We start from the raw sequence: 20914 nt of genomic DNA, 5'->3' as shown, positions 1-20914 counted from the left end.
TTATTAAGCCAAGTTTGGATATTTTATGCATCAAGGGTATTCTTGTCATTCTACATAATTTCTTATAGGGTTGTTTGTTAAATCTAATTATGTGTTTAGGTTTTATTTATATTTAGTTTTATGGATGGTACTTTCCTAAGACCTAGTCTTATTCATATTCTTGAATCTTAATAGTTTCAATTTTATTGAGTTTTTCTAATAGAAAAAAGGATTTTTCTAACCCTCCTGCATTTCTAGAATCCATAGATACCACTGTAATTTCTTTTTCATTAATAAATATCATTACTGCATTTTTCTCTAAGCATGTTATGATGCATCTTATGGTGCACCTTGAAATCGTTAGGTAGAGTGGTGAGCTCACTGCCACGTTATTAGACTATTAGGCATTGCAAATAAGACTCTCTTTGGCATAGCTGGAGGAATGTTCCAGCATGTCAAGTGGGCAAGTTGGGCATCCATTTTGGCACCCAAACCAGGCTATGGATCAGTATAAAAACCACTGACTAAGCCAATACCCACATGATCATTCAATTGGAGAACTCTCTCTCTCTCTCTCTCTCTCTCTCTCTCTCTCACACACACACACACTTCCTAATTCTTCTCATCTAAACCCTTCTCAATAATTGAGAACCCACCTTGTCAGATCGGGGATCTGACACTCACAACTCAGTGACAGTTATTCTGCTTATGTGGCAAACATCTAAAATATTTTTATTTTCATATGGATACAACAAAAATGGACACATGGAACCTTTGAGCTCACCACTCCACCTAACAATTTCAGGTGCATAATTGCGAGACTATCAGTGGACACTTTTAGGGCCCCTTAACATTTCTTTTTATCTCAATTGACTTGTAACCTTTGAGGATATTGATCCTTAGGATATGGTTAACGTCATCTTTGTTCATTTTCAAAGTATAACAACATATGAATTCAAGGTTTCATGTTCCCTAAGTCTCAGCTTGGGATTCACACCCTCTAGAATAATCTTGTCCAGAGAAATATCATCAACTACCAGCTCTTTGGAATGCCTCAATGAACAAGTTCACCAAGCTGAGTGATAGGAAGGTAGTGTTGCTACCTAACGGCTGTTTCCAGGTCACCTGCTCCTCTACTGTTACAAAATTTGGCTCTCTTTTCTGCCCTTCTCTGACAATTAAAGATGAACCTGAATTTTTTCCCAACACCATCTTTAGTACCAACTACCACAACTACCTATAACAGAGATATGTCCCTCTTAAGTTTGTTCAGTTTCAAGTTGGTCAACCGGCTCTTCCAGAATAGCTTTCCAGCTGTCCTAACATCCAACCTGAACAACAAGGATCGAGTAATGAGGCATCCTTCTTCTCAAGAATCACTTCAATCCCCATATTTGGAAAGGCTAAGGTTCTGCAGTCTGTATGTGTGACACTAAAATCATCTGGAAAAACATTCCTTTTCTCACTCTAAAGCTAGTTAAACCATGAATGTGGAAAGACGAAAACTACTCCTACTCTTGCTTCTAAAATAACAAATAGAGAATTGAAGAATTATTATAGGAAATCTTTTGCTTCCCTGCTCTTTCAGATGCATAATATCTGTTCAAGTTTGCTCCCCTAGTTTTTAGCCCAAATATCTACAATTTCTCCATACTCTATTTACTTGAATATTCCTCAAAGAAATGCCTTGCATAATCTAAAGTGCTCTTCAACAACATTTGAGTGCTCCAGCAGTAAATTACAAATTACATGAATGACCACAGCCAAGTACATTGTTTCATTCCCCACTGACACATGTTGAATTAGGTATTGGTAGAGGTCCAAGTCATCATCTGTAAGGTTGCATCTAAGACGCATTCAGTTAAAGGAGAGTTTCAATGTCATGCAATGTGTGGTCTAGTTTACCCCACAAAGCAAGGTGGAAGTTTCATTGTTCCACTGCAAGAGCAGCAAGCAGAGCAAATGCCTTAGCCTAGTGATAGACAACCCCGTACTGCTCCAAACAGCGAATTACATGCTTCCCCACCAGTTTCCCTATGTAACTTTTCAAAACGCATTTAGTTCGCCCATTAATATTTTCCAAAACAGTGGGAGCCTTGTACACTGTAGACACCCCCCTTAGAGCTGTAGCTCTCAACAAAACCACAATATAGTGCATGTTGTCCCTCTAAATCTGCAGTGCAAGATAGAAATACCACATCTTGTCTTCAGCCTCCTCTTCCAACTTATACAGGAACATTGTCCTGAAGCATCAGCCTGGGGTTTTCAGGCAAAAGTAATTTCTTCTTCAAAAACTACTTGGCTTGTGCACTCTTCTAGTAGAAGAGTTAGATAAATGATAGTAGGCCTTCTCTCTTGGTAACGGTTGCAGCTGATTATAATAGGAGTGTATTTTATGTTCTGATGTATCTTGTGTATAAATAGCTTAGTTAGTCTTGTAATGCAAGTATTCGGTTTATTCTTCAATAAGATTTGCTCGAGGTATTTTTCATCTTGAGATTTTTCTTTTCTTCCTACCTTGAAGCTCTCACTTCACTTCCAACTTGGTTGGCAATTGAGCCAGAAGACCTTTAGATTTCATATTTAGAGGTGACAGACAACAGTGGCTCTTATCATCGCCATCATAAGCAGCACACGGGAATTCTCAGCCATGAATATAGAAAGAATAATAGCAGAAAATGTCAGCAAGAATTCCTCTTCAAGAACTTGCCAGAACTTCTTTCTGATTAACTAGAAGATGAAAATCAGTTAAGGGAAGAAAAGACCCTTTACATATAGCATCTTATGGCATACTGTTTGGGATAAGAGCCAGAATCTTCAATCATTGCACAATTAATCAAACTAGAGATGGAGAAGTGCTACACAGTGGCTTGGGTACGCATTAAGAAACCTATACAAGCAGACACACTGGACTGTCCTAGCTCCACACACAAGCAAGTGGATGCACCACATTACCCTTTTCAAATATGACCACAAATTTAAGGGAAATTTTTCTTCAGACTAGATCCACCACAAGTGGATGCTAAGAATTGGCCTTCTAAATATGAACACAAATTAAATGGAAATTTCTGCAAACTGCAGATCCATCTATGCAGAAGAATTTCATGTCCAGATATTTCAAGTTGTTCTAACTAACTCAGCTGACACAAACTTCATGAGCAAATACCAAGCATAATCGACAATTTCATCATCAAATTTCAGCAGGTACTAGCATAAAAAGTATGAGTTGCAACAAAACTTAACGTGCAGAAAATGTGCTCTACTATTCTACCATATAACTAAATGCAACACGTGCTAGGACAATAACATGATAGAAACCATAATGCAGTAAATACAATTTAATTGCAGAAAAAAACTAACAGTTACACAACTCTAACAGATAAACTTACCCATCAATTCTTGAGGTAGACCAAAGTCATAATCATTATGTCCCCTCCGGATGCAACATATGTATATCACTAACAAAAGGATGCAAAACACAACCCCAGATGAGATGCCTATCGCAACTTTCCCGCCAGTAGATAAGCCATCACTTCCCCAGAATAAAGGACATTCTGGCAGTGAGGGGACACCACACAAGCCTTTGTTACCAGAGAGACTGAAAGATATATTAAAATCCCATCAGATAAGAAGAGAATTTCAACAGATATTTTTCAGTGTAAGGTTAAATCCCAATATCTTATTCTAGAAATTAGAAAAATTCAATTTTATCACGCCTTATTTGGTTTGCTTATTAGTTTCTCCTATTTTATGTGTTCACTTATTTTGCTTATTCTTGATCATTATTTTCCCTGCCTTGAGCAAAAATACCCAGGTCCATCTCTGTAAAGACATGAGGTAAACTGACATCTAACAGATCTCGCTATAAGATAAGACAATGAACATTAACCTACTAGCCATAAGCCTCATTCCGTTTTGAAAAATAAATTTTTCTTTGAAGGAAATTTGATAAACTCATAAACAAATTTACATAAAAGGCAAAGTGGATAATTAATGCATTTTTTTTGTTACACTGAACACTCTAATCAACTGTCTCCACATACAATATGCACTCTAATCAACTATCTGCACATACAATTATCAATCAATACATTTGTGCCTTATGATGTTTCTTCCACAAACTTGTGTATAACAACCGGTCAATACCAGATGCTCTATTGTTACACCATGTTGACAGGAAAGAAAAAATTTGCTACCAAAACCAGAACAAGTCGAACCAGTCTCAAGCAACCAAGCCTAAAATAATATAGAATGGGTATAGCCATGGCAATCAAACTTTGCCAGGGAATAGTTTCAGTTCATATGAAATATAATAATACATTTCACAATTCAATAAACTCTTACAAACTTATAAAAAGAAAACCAAATAGAAAATTACTAAATCCTGATTAAAGTAGTACTTACTCAATGGATCCACCATGGACGCCAATTGAATAAAGTTCTTCTGGTACTCGTCCTTCCAGTAAGTTGTCATTCAGTAGCCTGAAGTATTGATATTGCATGTTACTGACAATGGTCAGCAAGGGCAATCTCACAAAACTTAATGACTAGCAGTAAATATAGGTCATGGTCACATCTAGATTCAAATTCAATGGAATAAGTCGTCTAATTTTTCATATTTATTAAAAAGAAAAAAACCATGCAGTCAATCTATGCATGCTTCATCTTTTTGGCAATTAGCTAGTTCATAATTTGGACTAATGAATAAAATCCTGTGTTAATGCAAAAAAAGGGAGGGCATGCCCAGTGCATGGGGCTCCCTGCTTTGCAAGGGTGGGGGGAAAGTCATATTTGTGCATAACCTTCCCCTTGCATTTTGCAGAGAAATTGTTTCCATAGCCCAAACCCATAACACAATCGGACTCAAATTTAAAATCCATGATGAACAAACTCAGTGGAACTAGCAACAAAACCCATGTTAATCCATTTAAAATTATTTCATATGTAACTCAACAGGACTTAAATTTGAGTCCTTTTATGAGGAGTGCCACTTAAGCCACTAGGGCATCTTCTAAGGCCTAAGCAAAAGAAAATTATTAGAGACAACAACTAACAGGGCTTTTCATAACCTGTTTAAAAATTGTTGTAATAAGTAGAACAAGCATAGAACTTACGCAAGCTGCAAATTTGATGAGGTGAGACTATCTGGTATGGAGCCCGTGAACATATTGTTTGACAAGTCCCTATACAGAATAGGTGAAAACTATAAATAAAACTGGCTGGAAATGCCAAAAAAGGATAAAAGAGATATAATGCATCTCTCACCACTTGGTATAACATGAGGAATGTGGCAGGGTTAGATGACTAACAGATAATTAAAAAATATATAAAATCAGGTTGCAGAAAATAAAAATGGAAAATATAATAAAGCATTTAGACACATGCGTGTCACAGAGATAAATGAGAACCTAGAAAGAACAATCAGTGACAGAATGTTCCTGAAATATAATGAACACAGATCCAATTTAACAAATGAAACAGGAAGGTCCAAGAAACTAAAAATGATGGTATAAAGTTGAGTGGCTAAAAGGAAATGTGCACTAAAAAAATACCATAGCTACTGAAACCAATACATTCAAGGTAATACTTGAAACAGATTGATATAGGTAGCATAACTTAGTTTCTTCAGGAAATGTGGGTTTTCAACTCAATGATCTAAAGTGGACACTGGAAGAAGAGGGGGAGGGGAGTGTCCACTTACAAGGAAAGTGCATATGTAATATACTAACAATGTGCAACCTTACAGCTTTATAAGAGACTTTTGGCCCAAGCCTGAGGGTAGACCACCTCCCAAAGAGTTAGAACTTAAGTTCCTGTAAAAACAATGTTTTTCAATTGTTAATCTAAAAATCCATAAGAAGAAAAAATCAACATTGAGGGAGAAAATTAGCACACATTTGAAAAAAGTTTGATAGAGAAGAAACATGCCTTCAAATCAAAGGAACAGACTTGAAAGGACACTTACAGGAAAAATACAAATGGGTAAGAATTATACTACATGGACATAATAAAATAAGAATATTTATTCCAGCCTATGGCCTTTCAATGAGCAAAAAAAGAATAAGAAGATTTGTTGGAGTTCATGGAAACATGTAGCTAAAAACCAGAAACTCGTTTTATCTCTTAAAATCATATGGGATACAGTGTAAAACCAACTAGAGTTTTCACGTGAGTCAATTTATAAATTTCATCAGTGCCTCAGACTTGTTTTCATTCAATTCAGATATCATTTTCATTTTCCTTATTTTTCGTAGTCAAAGACTGGAAAAAGTTGTGATAGGAATGACTATGGTTCCAATTGTTGTAGTTAGACTTCACAATTCAGAATCAAGCTCTTCTCCACACTATTCAAGAAAGGGAGGAGGAGATAAAAAAAAATGTGTCAGTTTCTCTCTTTCTCCTTGGTCAAACCAAGCAAAATAGGTACTATTTTGAAATTATTTACAGTAGCAACCATTGCCAAGCCAACTAGACTCAACATATTAAACCACACAGTTTGTGATTGAAATCCCTTTGCTAGACTGAAATATTACAGTTGCTCACACATAAATTTAGGGAAATCAGGAATGGAATCTTTTTACTGTTTACCATTGCCTCAAAGCAGTCAGGTGAGAGCTCTACGTGTTATTAGAAAGGTGATGCACTTGGATGGAGGAAACTAAGGATGTTACCTGTTTTAGTATTAGTGATGCAATGTTCTACTTTGGTGAGATAAAGGCTTGGTATGTAATTGTTCATTGTTGTTGGTGCAATGTTCCAACTTTATTGAGTCTTAGGAATTGATTGACCTACCTTTGCAGTGTGGCAATTTTATATAGGTCAACTTTAGGTAGATTCCTTCTGTTGGCAACAGCATATTTTTATATCCCCAGAATTGGATGACAATTATTTTGATGCCCATCAATACACCTTGCTAAATCTAGCTCAACTACCATTCTTATGTTGCTTGAGTGTGGGGTTTTGAAAATGTTAGCTGTGCTTGTGGTTTGAAAAGATGTAGTTTAGTGATGAGGGTATTGTGGAGTTAGTTAAGGATTGATCAGTTTAACATGAAGTGAGTGGTTCTCCAAATATGTATCTACCTAGCAAAGCTTAACTGATGCTAAAACATATGAAAATAAGAAACCGTTTAGTAAAATGAAGGTTAGAAATTTTTTTTTTTTTTTTTTTTTTGGGGGGGGGGGGGGGGGGTAAGTAAATTGAAGGTTAGAATTTATAGTCCTCCTGGATGGAATCAATGATATGAGTGAGAAAAGGCTGAGGAAACTCTCTCAAAGGATGAGAGAGACTGCTTAGAGTTGAGATGAATGGAAGGTAAGAAAAAAGGTAAGTTACTTAGAAACAGAAAGAATAATCACATCAATAGAACGATCAACAATGGTGAGGGGGGTTTAGGAGGAAGAGATTGATAGAAACTGGTTCTTCCAAAAAGAGAATGATCGGCAAAGTGGAGTAATATACAAATGTGGAAACTGGTTCTTCCTGGAAGAGAGTGGCTAGAAATCACACTCCTAGTTTCTACTTCCAATAATAAAACGCTTGAGAGAGAAAGGAGCTCAGGAACTTTGAACTGTGTTCACTCAGATAAAGCACCTGGTATGGACATCTTTGAAGACTTCTTTTCCGACCTTAATGGAGTGTCAATAGTGGGTAAGCTGACGGATGCAACTCTTGCTCTCTATGATACGCTTGTTCAAGAAAAAATTGAAAATCTCCTTTGTTAGTTTAGTGTTGGATGATTCATTTTTTGTTTCTAAATGTATAGGCTTTTGATTCACTTTGTTTACTTGCATACATCTTTCACATCCTCCAAGGATGTTTCCATTTGACAAATGACACCTTACCTTCAAGGAAAAAAGTTAATATGATTTTAATTAGAACAGGGAATAGAAAACGTAAATACTCATGAAATACCCAAGGATGGTCACTGCAGTCATCAGTATGGAGGAGAGATTGAAAATACCAATCTCCAATGACCCTAAAACTAAGGTGAGCATAAAAGTATATACTGACCATGATTTTTTAACAGAATGTCATGCCATATAGAAACATATTATCAAAATTGATACACATCAAATTATGATGATGACAGCAATGAGGATAAAGAATGTAGGGTAGCATGGATTGAAGAGAAAACCAGGTAAAATAGTTAGTTATCTGCAACTAGAAACCATGGCAGTAGTTGCAACAATGGCATCAGCGCAGATTTGATATACTTTCACTTGAACACACTTGTGAACAAGTGAAAGCCAAAAGTAATGCAGTAACCAGAAAGAGTTCATGGGCACGAGCTGCTGCTAGGATTCATTACATAACAATGTAAATGGCCCCAGATAAAGATGAATGGAAGAAATGGCATTCTTTAGCTTATTTCCAACAGAGAGTGAGGTTATCAAGTGACTAGTATAACCATTAAAGTCTATTAGGAGATTGCACTCTTTTGGTGATACAGGTTTCACCACTTAAAGCATTATCCTCCATTCAAGAATTCATATTCTTTTGCTTTTGTGTACATATATAACCACTCAAGTCTATTGGACTCACCACATTCAGTTGAAATCACACCCCAAGCAAGTACAAAAAGGGCGAGGTGTCGAAAGATAAAAGAAATTATATCATATCACCAAATTGGGGGTGCCATCTAACCACCATCAAGACTTATTAAAAAAAAAAACCCACTCTGCACCAAGTTCCCACAAAACAAGCAGCCAACAAATATAGGCATCATCCACAACACCCTCATTTTCCTTCTCTCATTTTATTGACAAAACTATGAGTGTTTTACAAAGTAAAATAATTTATCCCTCAACAAATAGAAGTTATGTCTTACTGTCTGAGCAAGCTTGACTCTAGGCATTTACTAAAAGTGTTTTGTTCATAGATGGTACTTACAAGCTTACCAAATTTGATAAAAGACCAATCTGGTCACTAATCTGCCCTTTCAAGCCTTGACTTCCAAGATCTCTGCAGAAAAATAAAATCAAATAAGTAATGGGTTGTTCTCCAATTAAAGCTTATTAAAAGTAAAACAAATGGGGGGAAGAACAAAGCAAAATATTAAAATTACAGAAATAGTAGTTTAAATCAAGCAACTTTTGTTTTGTATCTAGTCATACAAGTCGCCTTTTATTTTTTCAAAAAAAAATTTCTTTAAGTTTTTCAGGACAACTCTTTTAAATCATTTCTTATATTCTTTAAAGGCAATACAAGAACTCAACTCTATACTTTGGTCAAGTGTGAGATGCAAGGACCAATGCGTAAATGAAGACCACAAATAACCTTGCTGAATTTATTAAAAGAGCAACCTTGTAAGCTTATTATCTAATTTGCATGAAATCTATGAAACAATTTCAGAAAGAGAATGAATTGCAATGAAAATCAATTTCAGGGAGTCCCAATGCATTCCAACAATGTCAGCTGCAATCTCCCAGGTCCTACCTAGACTGATGCTTAAGTGTTTGAAAATCGCATCAAGAAATGTTAACAGGCAATGAGAAGATATTATGTACGCAAAAACCAGACGTCAAGCAACTTTCAGATTAATATGTAGGTAGACTCTATGTAGGGTATAGGAAAGGCCAGCTTCTGGCAGACTGCAATCAAGCAGGTCCTTGGTCCACCATTTAGAACCAGCAACAGTAAGCTAGACATATATACAAAATGAATAGAGTAGTGTATAATGATGCAATAATTATCTATAATTTTGCACATGCAATTCAAGAATGCACTTGACATCTTAAGTGGCATATATGGGCAAGGAAATCATCTAAATATTCTCATATTCATATCTTCTGTTTCAAATTTCTCTCCACTCCCCACTACTCACAACCTCCAAAAGAGGACGGAAAAAGATGAGGAGCTCATCATTATTTCTGAATTCCATTGTACATCGAGGTCTTGCATATTCACAATAGTTATTTCCAAGGCATCTCAGTTTATAATAAACTGCAAACTGTTGACGTGTGAAAGTTCAAGAGATAGAAAAGCAGCCAACCACGACTGCTTCTAGAATGCTTAAGGTTTTTAGAAAGTTTCTAAATCTTGTTTTTTGGATAGTTTCCTAATTTCAAATTAGGATACTTTCCTATTGTGTTTTATTGTAATCTTTCCAATAGTTGTAAACAGTGTTCTAAAACACGCTAGGCACTAGTCAAGTGACAGACGGGGGCCTAGCACCTAGGGCGCCTAAGAAAAATGTTGTTTGCTTACAAGCAGCAAGGAGGAAGATGGTTTACTACTTGACGAAGATGGCACAACAAGTAGCAAGGAGGAAGATGGCCATACGTATTGGAGGAAGAAGAGCAAGAACCGACAAGGAGAGAATAGCCTGATTGGCAACGAGAGAGAGAGAGAGAGAAACGACGAGATTGGCAGCGAGAGAGACAACAAGATCGGCGGCAAGAGAAAGAGAGAAACGACGAGATCGACAGTGATGACAAGTCCGACAAGAGACAATGAACGGGAAAGCGACACGAGAGTAACGACGAGAGAGAGAGAGAGGGGGGGAATAATAATCGACCCAGGCTGCGCATGACCCAGCTAGGCGGCCCAAGCCAGGAAGTGACCTGCAGATCGGGCTCGACGGCGCCTAGAGGTGCTGATTTGGACTGATTCGCGATGGTCAAGGGTTGACTGCCTTTTAGAACACTGGTTGTAAATATTCAACCCTATAACTAGGTCTGTATGTTAATGAAATATTCAAGCATTTCCGTCCAATCTTACAAGGTATTAGAGCCTTGCTTTTGAGATTATTCCGGCCTTCATTGCCCTCCAGCACTTTGTGCCCCTTTCTAATCTTCATTGCCATTCCCCGACCATTGGTGCCGTCAACTACTTCCTACTATTCTGCCTTCATTGTACTATTCTACTCCATCTACACCTCTCCAATCATGTCTGAAATTTCTCAGATTGCTCCATCTATGACCTCAAGAGAGACTAACACGTTTGATACTCCAATGGTAGGTTTGTCTACTGGCGATCTACCCGGGATGCATCAATCTTACAGATTGGATGCATGAAATTACCTACAGTGGGTTCAATTTGTAAAGACCTTCCTAAAAGGAAGAGGAAAGCTAAGTCACTTAACGACTCCAAACCCCAAGGCATTAGATCCCGGGTTCCCAGCTTGGGATATAAAAGACTCCATGATCATGTTGTGGCAATGGAATTATGTAGCTGGAGGTTAGTAAAAATTATATGTTTTTTTCCACTATTTAAGACATGGGAGGTAGTTAAACGTACTTATTCTGAAGTACAGGATGTTTCGATTATTTTTGAGGTTAAGATGAAATTGAGTAGCACTAAGCAAGGAGACTTAACAGTCACTGAGTATTATAACAAGATGAATGGGTATTGGCTAGAGTTTGACCAATATCAACACATTAAAATGGTATGTGGTGAAGAAGCAACCACCCTCAATTCTATTCTTGAAAGAGATAGAATTGTGGAGTTCTTGGCAGGACTCAACACTGAGTATGTCTAGGTGAGAGTTCAAGTTCTTGGAAGAGAAAAGCTTCCATTTCTCAATGAAGTCTTTTTTGTTGTCTGAAGTGAGGAGAATAGCCATGCTGGGGAAAACCAATTATGAACGATCAACCATGTTAACTAATAAAGGAGAAGGATCAAAGTTCAAACCTCAACAAAGAAAGACTAATGGGCAGTCTAAGTCACAAGGGAAGGAAGGTTTGTGGTGCTCCTACTATAAAAAACCTAAACATACTCAAGAAACGTACTTCAAGTTGCATGGGAACAAGGTTGTGCTACAAAAACTAGGGGGGGTTCAGAAACATGCCCCTCTAGGAATCAGACCTATCTCTCCAACAAGCAAGAAGAGGTTGTGGAAAAGGCAAACTCTGTGACTGGACCAGAGCTTAACCAACTACCACCTTTACACCTGGACATTCCTTCTAACTAACTAACAGCTGGAAAAGAGAATTACAATTAAACAATAAAGAGAAAGAGAAACAGTGAAGGTAAAAAAATTCGCAACAAAATTGGCCAGGGCCGGCCTCGGTTCCGTGACAATACCCCTCCCTTCAACAATTTCTTGTCCTCAAGAAATGTTTAAGAGGCTGGCTGTCCTGGGGAATTGTTGTACTAGCTGGGGAAGGTATTCCCAGGTGTCCTCCCCTGCAGATCCTCCTTGCCATCTGACCAGCACTTGAATAAGAGGGGCCCCTTGGTGGTAGATGACTCTTCTGTCCAATATAGCCTCTGACTCCTTCATGACTTCCTTCTCCCTGGGTAACACGAGTAACCTCGGGTTCACTTGTTCCTGTCCAGTTGTCTTCTTTACTAAGGAAACATGAAAGACCGAATGGATGTTGGATCTTTCAGGAAGTTGCAAACGGTAAGCCACCTTGCCTACCCTACCCGAAGTATTTAGGGCTGAGTTTAGAGACTAGTCCTTGAGAAATGGACTAAAGATGAGGGTATCTCAGCCATAGGTAAACATTTTTTCCCACTTTAAATTCTCGATCACTCCTCTTCCTATGGGCCTGCTGCTTCATCCAGTTTTGGGCTGATGTCAACTCCTGCTTGAGTTGTTGTAACACCCCTCTCCCTTTGCTGGAAATACTCCTCAACTACTGCAGCTAAGGTACACTCTTCAGTGGCTGGTAAGATAGGAGGTTTAAACCCAAATACAGCTTCAAAGGGGGACATCTTTATAGATGCATGGTGGCTGGAATTATACCACCATTGTGCTAAAGCTAGCCACCAATGCCAACTCTTGGGTTACAGCAAACACATGCATCAAAGGTAGGTTTCGAGGCTTTGGTTCACCCTTTCTGTCTGCCCATCAGATTAGGGATGATAGGCAGTTGAAAGGTTGAGTCCGTGCCCATGTTCTTCATCAACTCCCTCCAAAAGTGGCTGGTAAAGATCTTATCCCGATCTGATATGATAGTCTTAGGAACCCCATGCATCGCTACTACCTGGTCAGTGAATGCCCTAGCCACTTCTTGGGCTGTGTAGGGGTGCGCTAACCCCACAAAGTGTGCAAACTTAGTCAGCCTGTCTACAACCACCATTACACAATCTTTGCCCTCGAATCTTGGCAGCCCTTCTATGAAATCCATGGACATACTTGTCCATGACTGTTCTGGGATGGATAGTGGTTGCAGCAGCCCTGGGTACGCCACATTCTCATGTTTGCACCTCTTACATGTATCACACCCCAAAACAAAATCCTTGACTATCACCCTAAGCCCAGGCTAGTGGAATAGCTGTCGCACCCTCAAGTAGGTATTTTGGATGCCCGAATGTCCCCCTAAAGGAGACTCATGAAGGGACTGCAAAATTTTCCTCTTGAGCTCCTCCTTAGTGGCCTATTACTATCCTGCCTTTATACCTCAACAGACCATCTACCATCGTATATCCTTCTGCCTCCATGTTTCCCAGAGCCAATTTTTCCAGCAGGCTTTTAATATAGTCATCTCCCTCATAGCTGTCCAACACCTCCTTACACCATTCGGGAATTACAACAATCAAAGTAGTTGCACTTGCTTCCTCTTGGCATCTAGATAAGGCATCTGTTGCTAAGTTCTCCTTTCCTTACTTATATTGAATGGAGTAATCCAACCCCATCAGCTTGGCCATCCCTTTCTTTTGGAATTGAGTTCGAAGCTTTTGTTGGAGCAAGAACTTCAAAGACTCATGATCCATCTTGATTATAAACCTTCTCGCCTCCAAATAATGGCGCCATTTTCCACAGCCATTAGGACAGCCAAGAATTCCTTCTCATAGATACTCAGTCCAAGGTGTTTAGGACTAAGGGTTTAACATAGAAAAGACAATGGCCTGCCATCTTGCATCAAAACTGCCCCAATCCCAACCCCACAAGCATCCATCTCAAGCACAAAAGGCTTGTTGAAGTCCGGCAGCCCTAATGTGGGTACCCTGCTTTGCCATCTTCAGTTCCTCGAAAGCAAAGTCTGCCTCCGGCCCCCACTAGAAGTTTCCCTTTTTTAATAAGTTTGTAAGTGGTTTGCTCATGACCCCATATCCTTTAACAAACATGCGGTAGTAACCAGTGAGCCCTAAAAATCCCCTAAGAGCTCTTATTGTAGTGGGTTTTGGCCAACTAAGCATAGCTTCCACCTTTCTTAGGTCAATACCAATCCCCTTCTCCAAAATTAAGTGTCCCAAGTATTCCACTTGGTCCTAGCCGAATGCACACTTAGATCTTTTGATGAATAATTGGTTTCTTCTAAGGACCTCAAAAGTGGTTCTTAGGTTGGTAAGGTGTTAGTCCAAGGTGGGGCTATATATAAGGATGTCATCAAAGAACACAATGATGAATTTTCTTATATAGGGTTCAAATATCCAGTTCATTAGAGATTGGAAAGTGGCTGGGGCATTAGTGAGTCCAAAGGGCATCACCAAGAACTCAAAATGGCCATGGTGAGTTTGGAAGGCCGTTTTGTGGATATCCTCGGGCTTCATCCTTATTTGGTGATAGCCTGAGCGCAAATCCAGTTTGGAAAAGAATTTGGCTTGGTGTAGCTCATCCATAAGGTCTTCAACAAAGGGTATGGGAAATTTATCTTTGATGGTTAGAGAGTTAAGTTGGGGGGAAGCAAAGGGGTTTTGGCTTGGTCTAATGAAGGATTGGTTCATCATTTCTTTTACCATCCTTTCAATTTCAGTTTTTTGAACGGGGGTATAACGGTATGACCTGGCATTGACTGGCTCCACATTCGATTTTAGGTTAATGGCATGGTCCAAAGTTCGGTTAGGAGGAAGAGTCTTTTGTTCCGCAAAAAGATCCTTAAATTCTGCCAACAATTCATCAATAAATGGTAGTTGCATACCTGGTCAGCACCATTTTGCTGGTGGCTGATAGCGAGTTGTAGCTCCCCAAGCCCTTCCCTCTTAGGACTCTCCTCCACTTCCCCAATGGAAAACAACTGTGTGAACTGGCTCCATTTGCTCTTGAGGACCCTTTGCAGCCTCTTACCCGTAATCATCTTGCAGGTAGCAACCTCTTGCCCACTTGTAAGAGTCATTCTTCTCCCTTCTTTTTCAAAGGAGACTTCCATACGGTTGAAATCAAAGCTTGTGGGGCTCACCTCTTTCATCCAATCCACTCCTAACACCACATCACACCCTCCTAGCTGCAACAACCTGAGGTCTACCTTGAATTTTTCTTCCAGCATTTCCCATACGAATCCCAGGCAAGTCGAGTTGCTCAACACCTAATTCCCATTAGCAACGACAACACTCAGGGGCGGTGTTCTAGTGAGTTGGCACTTTAGCTTCCTAGCAGTGCTATTGTCAAGGAAACGATGTATGCTTCCACTGCCAATCAAAATTGACAAATTGCCCTCATTCACCTTCCCTTCAACCTTAATTATCTTGTTGTTGGTGATTCCCTTGCGGGCATGGAGGGATATTTCTCCATCATCCTCCCCTCTAATTTCCCTGAGATCCTCTACTTCTTCTCCTTCTTCCACCTCTAGTTCACCATCTCTATCTCCTTCCAACAGCAATAGTTAGCGTTTGCATTGGTGCCCAGGATAGTACCTATCACCGCACTTGTAACATGTGTCCGGTTGCCTCTTAGGCTCCTTAAATCATCTCCCTTGATACGGACCACCAACATTTCTCCCCCCTATATTTCCTTTAATCGGGTCTCTATAAGTCCCTTTGCTGCCAATTTCCCCCAGACGTCACTTTTTGTTGTTGTCTCTGTTTTTTCATAAGAGCTTCAACCACCAGCTCCTGCAACTTGGCTCTCCACTGCTTGTTCCACTGTCCAAGGCCTTATCATTTTTACCATCGGTTGCAAATCCTCATTGAGGTCGCTAAGAAAGCTAGAAACAAAGTAGGCTTTCGACAAGTGGGGGTCATTGTTACTCATTAGCGACCTCTAACTCCTCAAAACGTCTCAAATAAGACCCAACGTTCTCAGCTTGCCTTAACTTATTGAATTCCTCTGTAGTGTCCGACATGGTCCTCTCCCCGAACCTTTCACATAGCTTTTCTGAGAATTCCCTCCAGGTATAATTCTCCCTAGTTCAGGTCCACCCTTGGAACCATGCATCTACCATATCATCAAAGTAGGCAGCAGCTAAGGCCACCCTTCTTTCAACTGGCACATTATACCATTCGAACATCCGCTCACACTTCCTAATCCACCACCTGAGATTAGCTCCCTCGAATACCGGAATCTCCATTCGTGGCATGGGAAATCATGGTTGAGGTGGAGTAAACCTGTCCTCTCGCCCCCTCCTTGTTTCCATTTCGATCTCATCGTCCTGCTCAACCTCAATCTTCGAAGCACCATTTCCCCGGTTCATCCTTTCATTATGTAAAATAGGTTATGTTCTAGTTCTAGGAGGAAAGCCAGGGGCCATTCTTACTTGGTTTTGCTGGGTGAACATCAACATGAACCGTGAAGCTGATTCCCCATCTCCTCTCTCATTTGGTTGATATCTTCCCTCATCTGATTCAAACCACCTTTGAGCCTATGCTCTAGTCCCCTGATTGCCTCGTAATTCTTCTCAGATCCCTATTCCAAACGATCCACGCGATGCTGGAACTCTCCCATGGTCGAAGTGACTTGCTGGAGTTGTGACTCCATATTCTTCATGCGAGTCCCTTTGGCCATCTCTCTCGCAATGTTACTCCATTGCCGGGAACGAGGCTTTAATACCAAATGTCACAATTATGGAATGTGACAATAATAATCCTTCTAATTCAATGTGTATTGGAAGAGAGAGCTGAAGAACTGTGGAAGGAAAGGGAGAGATTGGAAGAGAACGAGAGAATGAGAGTGTGAGAGAAGTTAAGACAGTAAGGATTGAGTTCTTTCTTGATAATCGATAATCTCTTACAGGGAAAGTCTGAGCTTATATAGCTTGTTTTAGGGTGTTGCCACAGCAGATCATAACCCCCATAACAAACTATTTTGTCCTATCCTAGCCACCTTTACACTTGGACATTCCTTCTAACTAACTAACAGTGGGAAAAGAGAATTACAATTAAACAATAAAGAGAAAGAGAAGCAGCGAAAGTAAATAAATCCGCAGCAAAATTGGCCTGGGCCGGCCTCGATTCCATGACAGCTCTATTGCCCAAAAAGGTAACCTTCCAGGTAATAGCTTTCATTTTAATTCTTTAACAGCCTCAAAAATCAATAAGGATGACATATGGATTCTAGACTCAGGGGTTACAGACCGCGTCCCATAACCCCACTATTTTTGACACCTATAAGCCTCTTAAGAGTCCAAAACAAATCATCATAAAGGGTCAAGGCAGGGTCACTCTTAGCCCTAATCTTCCTCTCAAGCAGGTTCTACATGTCCCTAACTTGTCAACCAACTTAATTTATGTTCATCAACTCACTAAAGATCTCAATTGTCGTGTTATTTTTTCTTCTCACTTGTGAATTTCAGGAAACGGACACGGGAAAGATGATTGATGCTGTTGAGGAGAGGAATGCGTTGTATGTTCTAAAGAGGAAGACTTTGTTACCTAATGGGACTCAGCCTAAGCTAGTCTGCACATCTCAGTCTCATCCAGCTCTTAGTGACATCTGGCTTCGTCACTATCGGCTGGGGCACCCTCCTTTTCAATTACTCAAAACTATGTTTCATGTTTTGTTCAAGCACTTAGATCCTAGTACCCTGCATTGTGATGTATATGAAATTTCAAAGCATCATCAAGTCTCATATCCTATTGGCAATGAACTCTCTTCTCACCCTTTTGCATTAATTCATTCTGATGTTTGGGGGTCATCTAGGATTCCCAATTATTCTGGGGTTAGATGATTCATCTCTTTTATAGATGACTGCACTAGAATGATTTGGGTATTTCTTCTAAAGGACAAGGTTGCTGGTAGTACTATTTTATCTCACTTTTATACAATGATCTTGACTCAATTTGGCTCTCATATTTAGAAATTTAGGACTGATAATACAAGAGATTATTTTAACCAGCACTTGCATCAATTTTTCCAACAAAAGGGGGTTATCCACGAGTCTTCCTATATCAACACTCCACAACAAAATGGAGTGACTGAGAGGAAGATGAGACACCTCCTAAATGTCACTAGAACTCTCCTCCACCATCGTATTGTTCCTAAGAATTTTTGGGGAAAGGCAACCCTCACTGCAGCCTACCTAATCAATAGAGTGCCTTCTAAAATTCTCGGTCATCAAAGTCCTTTCCAGTGTTTTTCCTCTCATTTTCCAGACATTAGCTTGCATAATTCACTTCCTCTTAGAGTGTTTGGTTGTGTAGCCTTTGTTCACGTTCCTAAACAAGATAGAGACAAGTTGGATCCTAGGGCTCTTAGATGTATCTTCCTTGGCTATTCTGCTACCCAAAAATGCTACAAATGCTATCATCCTTCTACTAGGAAATTTTTTGTTTCAAAGGATGTGACCTTTGTTGAGTCTCAACCCTTTTTTGGTTCTTCTAACCTTGGTCCCTAGGGGGAGAATCAATTGATAGGTGACCAAGGTTCAACCTGTCAAGTCCAGAGGATCTGACTAAGGGATTCTCGATCAATAGGCTGATCGAGAGAGTTAGGAGAGGGAAATCAGAGAGAATTGAGGGAGAAAGAGAGAAATGAGAGAGGATTCTAGAAAATTAAGTTGTAATATTAACTGAAAAATGCCGAGAGAGATAGAGTACCCATATATAGCTGGGATACTAGCCCCTCACGTGCAGTAACTGTTTACATCATTAGGGAATGTACAACCTGCCACAGCAACAACAAAGTCTGTACCATACCCCTACAGCCACTAACTAACTCGCGCCTAGATTCCTCTCTTATTACATTTAGTTCCTCCATTACATTTAATTGCTATACGACCCCTTATATCACGTGGTACATGACACAGCCCTTCCTAGTCTGGACTTAATCCCTCTTAAGACATCAAAACCTACTGCAACTACTAGATCAAAACTTATCTCTGATGATGATCATCACTCGTTTGTTCCAAGTGATCACCACAGCCTTGACCAAGCAAGTAAAACTAAGGCTTCATCCCCAATAAGGTTCAAAGGCTCCCATTTTGTGTACCACATAATACAGCAACCTATTTCTCAACCTCAGCAAGGATCAGCATCTAATTCCTAGCCAGGTACTAAAATGGTTTGTTCCTTAAATCCGGTTCATTCTAACCCTACTGATTTGGATATCCCTATTGCCATTAGAAAAAGGGGTTAGAAGATGCACTCAGCATCCTCTAGCCAACTATCTTTCTTATAACAAGTTGTCCCAAAGGCATAAAGCATCCTGACTTCCCTAGACCACCATTACCATTCCTAAATCGATGGATGAGGCCTTAAAGGATCAGAAATGGAAGCTAGCTATGTAAGAGGAAAGGAGAGCATTGGAGAAGAATAACACAGGGGATCTGGTGCCTAGACCAAGGGGTGGTTCCAGTGGGCTGCAGATGGATTTTTAACTTAAAATATAATGCAGATGGATCTTTGAAAAGGTACAAGGCCCGATTAGTGGCCAAGGGCTACACCCAAACATATGGGATTGACTACTTGAGACTTTTGCTCCAGTAGCCAAAGATGATCACTATGAGGATTCTCTTATCCCTAGCAGCTCACTATGGATGGCCACTACGACAACTAAATGTGAAGAATGTATTTCTTCATGGTGACTTAGAAGAAGTGGTATTCATGGAACAACCACCAAGATTCAAGGAAGGAAAAGCAAATGAAGTGTGTAAACTGAAAAAGGCTCTCTATGGCCTCAATCAATCATCGAGAGCCTAGTTTGATAAGTCCTCCAAAGCTATGAAGCTTATGGGATACCAGCAGAGTAAGGGGGACCACACTCTCTATTTTAAGCACTCAATGGAGGGAAAGGTGACTGCATTATGTCACAACCAGCTTGTTATTTTTATTTTTACTTAATTTTCTAAAATAGTTAGTTATTGTTTTTATTATCTTATTATTCTTAGTTATGGAATAGTGGAGAGGTAGTGGAGTAACTAAAGGAGAAATTACTAGTAGTGGAGAAGTGGTAACTGCTCTATAGAATTGTGGGCTGCCTATACATAACAATGTCAAGCCTCGAGGAAGAGGCTTGAGTTTGACTATTTGCGAAGAGAAAGAGAGAGAGAGAGAGAGGAGAGAGGATTTCGAAGGGAGAGTGAGAGAGAGATTAGAGAGAGAAAATTAGAGGGAAAGAATTCAATTCTCATTCCAAAATGAATTCCCATCCTCTCACTTAAGAGCCTTATATTGGTTGTTCCTCATGGTTTACACGCACCCGAGGGTATTATGGTAAAGCTACTAACATAATCGGTTAGCTCCCTCCAATTCTACAACTAAAAATTTAAAATGCAATTGAAAATTACAAAACAACCCATGGGGTCGTGACATTCTCCCCCCCTTCAATTACGTTCTTGTCCCCAAGAATCCTTCACAATAGGGCCTACCACTCGTGGGAACCTTGTCAGCAACTCGGGTAGGTACTCCCATGTAGTATGGTCTAGTTGTAATTGCGACCATTGGACTAGAACTTGTGTTAGGGGTGTTGCTCCTTGATAGACCACTCTCTTGTCTAGGATGGCTCGCGGCTCTAGGGTCTCTTCAAGCTCATCTTCTGCTGTCGATAGTTGTTGGCTGCTGGTGGCCCCTGGGTCAAGGGATTTCTTAAGAAGTGACACGTGAAACACTGGGTGCATGTTGATTCCTTCAGGTAACCTTAACTTGTAGGCTACTTTTCCCACTCTAGCTTTAATGACATAGGGCCCAAAGTACTTGGGACTGAGCTTTAATGCTAGTGTGGAAGCGAATGGTTGCTGCAAAGACCTTCTAACCTTAAGGAACACCTTGTCCCCAATCTCAAAAGTCCTCACTTCTCCTCTGTCCGCTACTTGTTTCATCCTGTTTTGAGCACCAGCAAGTTCCTTCTTTAGAACAGAGAGCATACCCTTCCTTTGTTGTAGGTACTGCTCCA

The 20914-nt window shown here is 39.8% G+C and overlaps 1 protein-coding gene across 1 annotated transcript in view; it reads right to left on the bottom strand.

The window, feature by feature from the left end:
* Positions 1-20914, bottom strand: part of LOC127806313 (receptor-like protein 4) — a 29327-nt gene that overhangs the window by 2026 nt on the left and 6387 nt on the right. The window contains exons 4-8 of the mRNA XM_052343531.1: positions 8872-8943; positions 5724-5792; positions 5094-5162; positions 4384-4461; positions 3369-3577 (exon numbers count right to left, since the gene is read on the bottom strand). Of these exons, the coding sequence (XP_052199491.1) occupies positions 3369-3577; positions 4384-4461; positions 5094-5162; positions 5724-5792; positions 8872-8943 (497 nt within the window). The remainder of the gene's footprint in view (positions 1-3368; positions 3578-4383; positions 4462-5093; positions 5163-5723; positions 5793-8871; positions 8944-20914) is intronic.

This window comes from Diospyros lotus, chromosome 7 (assembly GCF_014633365.1).
Source record: "Diospyros lotus cultivar Yz01 chromosome 7, ASM1463336v1, whole genome shotgun sequence".
NCBI lineage: Eukaryota > Viridiplantae > Streptophyta > Magnoliopsida > Ericales > Ebenaceae > Diospyros > Diospyros lotus.
The sequence above is the reverse complement of the archived record's forward strand: the minus strand, read 5'-3'. Positions and strand labels throughout refer to the sequence as shown.